The following is a 9,609-nucleotide window of genomic DNA, read 5'->3' as shown; positions in this document are numbered from 1 at the left end:
GTTCGGCGCCCCGCCAGCCGGACCGAGGTGCCCTGGAGCCGGTCCCGTCCCGCGCCCAGCTCCCCCGGGCCGCGGTGGTACGCGCCACTCGGCGCTCCTCTAGCCGGCGGACGCCTGCTGTTTTGAATGGAAGGTGCCGAGGCCGGAAGTGGAAGGGACCACTCGGGAGGACGAGGAGGGGGGACAAGCGCGTCGCGTCTTCATTGAGGAACGGACGCGGTGAACATGGAGTTCCATGTGCGTCTTATGTAAAGAGAGCGACGGGCGCTGCAGCCAATGGACACGCGGTGCTCGCAGGCCCGACCCCCCCGGTATGCAGATGAGGCTGCGCTTCGGCCAATGGCGGGATCCGGGGGCGGGCGCGACGCGCGTAGTCACGTTTTCCACTATGTGACAGCGGCAGTGGCGCTGCGGGCTCGGGGCTGCTGGCTGTGGCGGCGGCGGGGTGGACGGACCGACGAGCGGACGGACGCGCGGACCGGCGGGGACGCGGCTTGGTGAGGGCGCGGCGCGGCGCGGCGCGGCGGGCGGGGAGGGCGGATGGGCCGGCGGGCGCCAGGCTGAGCCGCCGGCCGCGGTCCGGCAGCCCGGCTGGCTGGTTACGTAACCGCCGGGCTGGGCCTCGGGCCGGTGGTCTGGAGCCCGGCGTACCGGCTCCAGGCGGGCGGGCGGCGGATCCTGCAGCCCATGGAAGTGTGACCCCAGGGTTTTCTGGGCTATTTGACTCCTTCTCCGCTTAAAACCGGCCTGGGGGGGGGCGGTGGGGTGAGTACTGTTCTCCCCATTTTACAGATGGAGAAACTGAGGTCCAGAGAGGTTAGGCAACTCCATAAGGTCAATGAACTACCACACGGGACTGTCTTTCTCTAAATGATTTTCTTTTATGGACCCTCCCGCTCTTCCCTTTGCCCCATGGGGAGAGGGCCTGGGAAGGCTAAGGCAATTGAGGTTCAGTGCAACTGTCCCTGGGAATCATCCAGGGCAACACCTTGGCTTGACAGATTAGTCCACTGAGGCCCTGATACCTGCTGGGCACCACACTGTGGCAGGGCCAGGCCCAGGCCCAGGTTGTCTCCAGGGTATTTCCATCATCCTGAGGGTCTTGGTCTGGGTCAGGATGAGCTTCTGAGGTTTTATGAAAGCCTGCAATTGTGTGCTGAATGCTGAGTGGGCTGGAATTTGGGGGGAGGAGTCCCAGGTCCCCTAAATGTCAAGAACCCCAGCACCATGGCAGAAGCTCCTCGATGAATACTGCTCACCTCCCGTGTCTGATACTGGGGGGCACTGCCTTCTCCCTGGCTGCGAAGGGGAGACACCCCACCCTCTAGCCCCATCTGGGGTTTCTTGCCCCAGCCTGGGTTTGGCTGAGAATGAACAGGGCTCTATCTGAAGGCTTTAATTGGAAATTGAGTTCTTACATACAAGATGTATCACTTTTTGTAAGGTGTATGAGTAAAATGAGGAAAGGGGCTCCCCTTTTAAGCAGAAGCTACATGATATGCCAGCGCAGGGATGGCACTGTGGGTACCCGCACTTATCTGTCACTGGCATCTTGGTGTGATTCACTGGTACAGAACTAACGCAGCCTGGCTTTCTGTGGAGGCTGGGGTGCTGGGCAGAGAGGGGTGACTCAGCCACTGCTCTGGGCCTCGGTTTCCTTGTCTGCACGGAGGGGCTCCGATTAGGCAGTCTCCCGGGCCTGTCTGCACTCTGGGTTTCTGGATTCTGGTTACTCTATGGATGATTTCCTCAGGCCCCTGTGTAGGAGACAGAGATGTCTGATGCGCGCGCTCCTGCCTTCAGATCACATAACGTTCCCCTGTGAGGGACGTTCCGTGCTTTGAAGGAAGTAGGAAAGGTTCCCCTCATTTGTGCTGTTTCTCATGCACACACTCAACTTTCAGAAAAATACTGGTGGGCACGGCTCTGTTTTTAAACGGTGATGTAACTTCACCCGGCCTCAGCAACCACAGGCTCGGTCAGGTCACTGAGTGGCTGGCAGGACCTCTCAGCATTTAGTCCAAAGAAGAGAGGGACGCTGTGAACTGCCTTCTTGGGCAAAACTAAGATGAGACACATAACCCCTCCACTGTGCATCTGCTCTGTGCCCCCGCCCCCTGGGAAGCTGGCCCACCTACAGACCCAGCAGAGAGCCATGGGGGTCTCGACAAGAGCCTCTGATGGGCTTTCCCTCTGAGCTCCTCTGTTAGGCTGTGGCTTCTACTCTCTAAGCCCTGTGTCTGTAACAAGTTTGTTACTTTTCCTAGTCAAGAGCAAATCAGAAGCAGTAGGTGAGCAGGTGGGGGGACGGGTCACGGGCATTATCACAGGCGGGCAGCGGTGGAGGGGGTGCCAGCCCTGAGCAGCCCTGTGGGCTCCCGGTGCTCCTGCCGGGTGACAGGGAGCAGTGGGAACAGCTCAGGTGTTCACGGGCACCCAGAGTGGCTCCTTCCCTGGACACTGAAACCAGGAAGCTGACGTTTTTGCCTTATCGCTGTCTTAAATCTCACGCTTCTGCGTATTTGAGGCTTTGGAAACAGAGTTGTGAGAATCCAAAGGAGTCTTAGTAAGGCCGAGACATGCGTCTCTCCTGCCTTCTTCCCTTCCATATTTGGACGGCGTTTTCCTCGGTTACCCAGCTGTTGCCATGGAGAGCGCGGGTGTTTATGTAGCAGGACAAACATTTTCTCCAGATTACAGCAGGCTGGCCTCAGGGAATTGGCTCCTAGCAGGAAGGAGCAAACATGCTACAGTATTTGGGGCTACGAACTACCACGGGCTCTGAGACACACAGTCCAGACTGAGAGATCCCTGTTCTATAAAGTGTGAAAACCGACGGAATTCACCAGCCTGTCAGAAGTCAGGCTGGTGGTGACCCCGGGGGTGCACGATGGCTGGAGGGCCATCAGCAGCCTCAGGGGAACTGGTGGGCTTCTGCCTCCAGAGCCGGGTGCTAGGTACATGGGTGTACTCAGTTTGTGGACAGACTTTGATTGAAGACTTTTCTGTATCTTATACTTCTGTTTCAAAAAATCGATCAGCTCAAGCGATTGAACCACACATACACTGACTTCTGATTTCCACAAAGAAATGCAGTACATCCCCCTTCGGCTCAAGGGTACTGAGTGTGAGAAGCCTTTACCTGTCCCGGAGTCCTGCTGGTGGTGGTGGAGGGTGGAACTGAGGACCAGGCTGTGCTTTGGTTCCCAGTTTTTTTCACTATTGATCATGGAAACTATGAATACATGTGAAAGTAGAGAGGATGGTGTAATGAACCCTCATGAACTCATCAGCCGGCTTTAACGAGCTGGCTCTTGGCCCCTCTCCTTCCGTGCCCCCACTCACTTCCTCCCCCTCCTCTGTTATTGTGAGGCCTGTCCCAGACTATGATCTCATTGTGGACTGTACTTTCTAAATGTTCCTCTGTCCAGTCAAGGCAACCCTCGTTAGTAAGGCGTGGTCACGTGACCAGCGTCAGGGTCCAAGCTTAGCTCCTTCCCTTCAGTCTGCCCATTCTCTGGGGCAGAGCCAGCAGACGGATGTCTGCAAAGGGGGCAGCAAGGGGACTCCAGGGACAGGTGCACCCCAGCGTCCCCAGCAGCCCCTTTTCAGCCTGGATGTCCTTTCCTTTCTGGGGCCTTTGGTGCCCCAGACTATGAGCACCTCTCCCCAGGGGTGGAAATAGGTTTGCCCAGGGATCCCCAGGGTCCTGGCAGTGCTGGCACGAGCCTGTGCTCTGTGAACGTTTGTGGAAGGCAGGAGGCAAAGTCTGCTTTGATGAGCAAGTTAGTTTTGTCAACTTGGCAAAATGAGGTCTGTCCATTAGAGCCGTTGGTGCTGAGCGATGCATTTTGTGGAATGATGAAGTTTCAGGTGGTTTGGTTGGTTTGTTGTTTCACATTTCTGCCATGCTTATCTGACCCTTTTTGCAAAGATTTATCTTCTACCTAAGGTAATCTTGTGACAATGGATCCTACTCAGACTTGCTCCCAAGGTCTGGTAGGGTGGCAAAGCCAGGAGTTCTCTGAGGAGCTGAGAGACAAGCCCTTGGGGGTACATGGAAGCAAAGTATGGGATGCCTCCTTCCAGGGTATGTCTTTATTGCCTGAGTTGGGGGTGGCCCTCTGAGCTCCTTGTCCTTTAAATACAAGCCAGAGACAGCTCCAGTGGCAGTGAAATATCTCCTTTAAAAAATTATTTGTTACCCCATCTGTTTTCCTGTAGTGATTGCCAGTGACGATAAAAGCTAAGCCTTTGTTGGCTACACGGCATTCCAGATACTTGGCACAGGCTGTCATTGAGCCCTCCCAGTGACCCATTAGAGGCAGGAGCTGCTGTCATCCCTCTTACAGACGAGGAAGCAAGGCACGGGAGGCTCAGGATCTTGCCCAGGATCACAGGGTCAGGAAGTAGAGGAACCCACTAACGCCCTTACCATCCAGGGCGGCTCTCTTAACCCCTCAGCCTTCACAGCTCACTCACAGAGAGAGGGCTGCTTGTCCAGGGAGGGCTGTGGGATGAGATGGATGGTGTGCAGGGTATCAGGGAGGGGGCAGGCAGGAGGGAGAGAATGCCCTCACCCACCCCACCCGCCGCCCCTGGGGCAGCCCCTTGGCAGCTCTACTGACATGTAGCAGGAGCCCCCTAAGACGTCTCCTTGCCTCCACCTTGCCTCTAGCCCGTAAGCCTGTTAGAGTTTAAGTCAGATCTTGTTGCACAGAACTCAGTTTCCCATCTCACTCAGAATAAAGCCAGAGTCCTGGCTCTGCCCCTGTGAGGTGCCATGTGATCTAGTTCCAACCCCGTATCACCCTCCTGTCCTCTGCCTTGCCCACTCTGCTCCAGGCTGGTCCATCTTCCTCAAATGCCCCTGCCTCAGGACCTTTGCACTTGCCCCCCCAGCCTCAAATATTCTTCCTCCAGCACCTTCCTGGCCCACTCTCTCACTCTCTTCAGTCTGTCTTCGTTTGGGTTCTCTTAAAAGCAGAGTGTGGGCTGACACTTAATGCTAGCATTTCACTGGGAGGTGCAATCCCAGGCAGCAAGAGTGAGGGAACAGGGAAGAGAGAAGGTTGGGATGCAGGCTGATCTCTTAGCCCTTGGGGGCCTCATCAGAAAAGACAATGACGAAGAAGAAAGGATAGAAAGAAGAGCTTCCGGACTTCATTCAAGGGAGGGATGGAAGGGGTGTATTTACCTGCTGACCTGTCCTCTCTTCCATCCCCCATGGCCAAAGTTCACCCCGGGCAGTGTGCTCTCCCTCCGGGCCACTGGCTTCACTGGGCCCTCTGGCAGCAGCTGGGAAGGCAAGGGCCCACCCCCACATGCGGTGCTTCATCTAAGGCCGTGGGTGGCCAGCACAGCCAGGGACTCCAGGCCGCCTCAGGTGTGAGGCCATGAGGACCAGGTGAGTGAATACCCAGCCCGGGCTGGGGAGGACCGAGTGGCTGCAGGCCTGCGGGAGAGTGAGGTCAAGGGGCTGTGAATCAGCACCACACATGGGGACTCAGGTGCAAGGTCAAATGTTGCCTGCACACTCGCCTCTCTGGCGGCACTCCCAGCCTCTCCCACGCAAGACCCCCCCACCTCCCACTCTGTTGCCTTCTCCTTAGCGTTTAGCATTCTTCTCCCGCCTATGCCATTCCCTTGTGGGTGATCTGTGTTCCCCACTGGAATGTAAGCTCTGTAAGGGCAGGAAGGACGTCCGTCCCGTTCTCTGACATCCTCCAGCCCGAAGCGCCGTGTGCCCTCGGAGGGAGTTAATCAGTGGAAGACGTGATGTCCAGCCCTGCCTAAATGCCATCTGTCACTCTGTTTGTTGTTGTTCTTTATTGTTCCATAACTTGTTCCTTTGTGTCCTAGAATCTTCCTCTATCGGTGTGTCTTGTGCCCCTGTCTTTCGTAGGTACATCGTCTCGCCCAGCACAGATGTCCCAGGCTGTTTGTCGTTAAGCATACGTGCCGTGCCGGGCTCTGGGGCTACAGCAGAGGACAGCTAAGCTCCAGCACATCAGGGTGGAGCCCAGCGGTGTCAGCACCATGGGGGATGGGACACCAGGCAAGGGATGTGGGCCGGGGGGGGAGAAGTCAATGCTGTTTGTGCAGGGTGAGTGCTGTGGGCACCAGGGAGCAGCAAGTCCCTGGGGTCGGAGCTCATTGTCAGGGCCGAGGAGGCGGGACTCAGCAGGAGATGCTCAGGAGGCAGCCGGGGAGGCCTCGCAGAGCTGTAGACCCTCGTGCAGACTGGGGCTGTGCTCTGAGCCAGGGGGAGCAGAGGACTGGGGCGGGGCCAGGTGAGGCACAGGCCCTGTCTGGAAGTCGGGGCTGGCACTGGCCAGGGTGCCCACGGCAGACAAGGTGCCAGAGCTGGGATGCCAGCAGCCTCCCTGCGGATGTTCCTTTGGTAGTATTATCAGTCCATACACCACGCTCATGGGTCTTTGTGCGCTCGTACAGGCATTCCCGGGCAGTGGAGGGGCCTCCTAGCAGGGGGAAGGGCGAGGATTATACATGGTCCTGGACATGTCCAGAGTCCCGTCCAGAAACCATTAGTGACCACAACGCACAAAGTCCCCCACCTTGTGGACACTGGATGCCGACAGCCCTGCTCATTTCTGGTGACTTCATCCTTTGTGTTTTCCTCACGCCTAATGAGGTCGAGCATCTCTCCAGGTTTATGGATCTTTGGTGTTTTCCTTTGTGGGACTAGCCCATTAGTAGTCTTTGGTCTCTCTCTTCCCAAAAGTGAGCACCTTCCGTGTTCTCACTGAGTCAGCTAGAACATCTCTGAAATGTTAAAAAACAAGCAATTAGACAAAATGAAGACTGGGGAGTAGGTTTGCTTGTTTTGTTCCTGACGTTGGTCAGGTGTTTTGCTGTTCTGGGGCTTTGGGTTCTCTGTGAGTCAGGACCCTGGTAACCGGCTTCTGTCTCAAGCCATGACGAGCAGGTGTGTTCCACTGAGATTTCCTCCCTTTAACCACAACCTTGGAGACTGTATCTTCCGTGCATCAACCCTGTGGACTGTATCTTCTGCTCAAGACTCAGTGACTTTCCATCCTTTGTAGGTAACCTGTTTGTTTTTCCTGTATGCATGGAATTTTTTTTTTGAAATTTGAAAACATCACTTTACATCGGGACATCACTGGGCTTGGACTCTTCACGTAACTTTTCCTGGTATTCAAGGAGTCCTTTGACCAGCAGTTGCAAATCTGTCTTCGGCCCGGATGGTTTTCTTGGCGTGTATCTTTCACGGGAGTCTCTGGTTCACTGTTGCAGTGGCTCTTTGAGAAAGAGCTGTTACCCGCGGATAAAAACAGGGCTCTGGTGTCGTTGCCCTTTCCCTCGGTGCTTTTCAGAGTTCCCCGCGCTCATCCTCAGCATTTCTGAGGCCATCTGCTTCGTTCTTGACTCTGGACCTGTCTCTCATTTTCTGTTCTAGGTGGCATTTTCATCTCACTCTGTGGCTTCAGCTCCTCCTTCATTACGTGGTTCCTTGAGGACACCCTTCCTCGATTTTTGTGTGTGCTGTGGAGTGGGTGCCATCCTAAGTCCGCTGGGCTCCCCATGCCGTGCAGGTTGTGTTCATCTGGTCTTTACTGCACGTCTTTTCAGAAGACTCACGTTGGCTTTTTACCATTTGTTGGTTCGTGAACAAGACAAGGTCTAGTGAGACCTGCTGTTTTCCAGAGAGTACTGTGGTTGGATTCTCCGTGGGTCCCCGTCTTCAGGAGCAGGTGGGCATGGGATCCAGCGCTGTCACCTGCAAGCCACTGACCTGTTCTCTCATCTGTAGACTAGAACCGAGAATGGTACTCTGGGTGGTAGCCGATGGTCAGTGCTCGTGAGGGTTACTGACGTGGAACAGTGTGTGTGTGTAGCTGTTGCCATCAGCCAGGTGTCTGGTCTGTTTCTTGGAGCACATGGAGGCTGTGGGGCACATTCTGCCCCTGGAGACTCTGCTCAGTCAGGGCATGGCTGCTGGGCCCTCCGGATCTTCCCTCCCCCGCTCCGTGGCCAAGGCTGGCCTTCCAGGACCGTGCTGGTGGATCCCCTTGCTTTCTGGCTTCCTGACCATCGAGGTCGGGAGGAAAGGGAAGCCGAGGGTTTACGCCCCCAGCTCTGTTCCCCCAAATGGCAAGTTGTCTGGGTTCCTCTGGTCTCAGTAACCCTTCTTCCTGCCCTCCAGGCCCAGGGTAATAACAGCTTCCCCCTCCCCATGCCTGCCTAGCTGCCAGGGCCAGACATCTTTTGCTTCCTGCCAGGACCCTGAGGAGACACCATCCTGGGTCCTCCTCTCCCAGGGACATCTCTCTCCCCATCCTTGGGCTTCTGGTTGAACCCCTCCCCCTTGCATACTCCCTGTCTGCTCATCCCCATGGTTGTCTCCCAGAATTATTGCAGAAGCCTTAGGGCTGGTCTGGCTCTAACTTCAGGCCCTCTCCACCTCTTGCCCCTAAACGCCAAAGTTAAAGTATCTACGTAGCACAGTGGTGAGGACCTGTCCCAAATGCAGCAAACTTCATTCATCCGGTACTTCGAACCCTTCAGTGGCTGGTGCTGGTCCCCCTGCCCTCCACACCCGCTGGCACACACCCTCTGTGGTGGGCACACACCTCTCCCACCCACTCGGCCCTCTTCACAGGGCGACGTCTGCTTCATAGCCTCCTGTCCCCCTGAAGTCTCCCCGGCCCGCAGCCTGGTCTTGGGGTTCCCTCTGCATACAGCCTGGGCTTGGGGTCTCCTGTAGCTTGTGATGGCCAAGACTTCTGAACCCTGCTGCTCCCCACCATCACCTGGGGAGACTTTTCCCAAGGCTCCCCACGTGCTGGGCCATGGTCATTGACGCACTTGTCGCCTCCTCACCAGGCCACAGCAGTCTGCGGCCGCAGGATTCATCTGCCTCCCTAACCATGGCAGGTAGGAGACAGGAGCTCGGAGCTCGGTGAGTAAGAACAAGGAATACCCGTGCCTGACCCTGACTACTAGCAGCATCTGTAGCGAAATGTGGCAACGGATTCAGCGGCACACTGCACGAGATGGCTACAGCGACTCCCTGCACCTTCAAGGCCTGACGACCTTTCTCTCTTTTCCCAGCTTCGTTGTGGAGCCAACATGAACAGATATGCCGAGTACCCCGCCAGCCCTGGTCACCCCGCCCAGGAGCCCGAGGAGCCCAAGCCCCACGGAGCCCTGGTCCAGGAAGATGTGCCCATGAGCAGTGGCTCTAGCGGAAATGAAACCAACGAGAACCGCTCCCCGGGGCAGGACTCGCAGGGCAGCGAGGAGCTGGGGATGCTGGTGGGGCCGCCCATCGTCCCCCCGGGGTAGGTGGGACCCTCAGAGGCCACTTGTCTCAACCCATGGTTTGATTGCTTTTGAGGTCTTTAAATCATGATTAGCACGTTTTTCAACACTTAAAAAAAATCTCATTAACTCAGAATAACTAAAATTTACTATAATGTGGCCACTGTTGATGTTGACTCTCTGATTGCCGGTAGATAGATACCGAGTGAGTGTAGCAAGATCTCGGGAGCAGAGGAGCCGGTGGCCCTTCTAGCCCCCGGTGTCTACAGAAAATGAACTTGATCTGTTAGTCCTTCTTCCAGT

General features: G+C 56.2%; 1 protein-coding gene across 7 annotated transcripts in view; it reads left to right on the top strand.

Moving 5' to 3' along the window:
- The first annotated feature begins 356 nt into the window (after nucleotides 1-356).
- Nucleotides 357-9,609, top strand: part of PER2 (period circadian regulator 2) — a 37,981-nt gene continuing 28,728 nt past the window's right edge. Inside the window, exons 1-2 of one of the 7 annotated variants that reach the window (XM_045793987.2) lie at nucleotides 357-497; nucleotides 9,097-9,326. In XM_045793987.2, coding sequence (XP_045649943.2) covers nucleotides 9,115-9,326 — 212 coding nt within the window. In that variant the 5' untranslated portion in view covers nucleotides 357-497; nucleotides 9,097-9,114. Of the gene's footprint in view, nucleotides 498-571; nucleotides 9,327-9,609 lie in introns of those variants that run through there. The other 6 variants (XM_045793986.2, XM_045793982.2, XM_045793988.2 and 3 more) reach the window with 6 other exon arrangements.

This window comes from Ursus americanus, chromosome 1 (assembly GCF_024610735.1).
Source record: "Ursus americanus isolate L20-20 chromosome 1, mUrsAme1.1.p, whole genome shotgun sequence".
Classification (NCBI taxonomy): domain Eukaryota; kingdom Metazoa; phylum Chordata; class Mammalia; order Carnivora; family Ursidae; genus Ursus; species Ursus americanus.
Note: the sequence above shows the minus strand (reverse complement) of the source record. Positions and strands in the feature narration are given on the sequence as shown.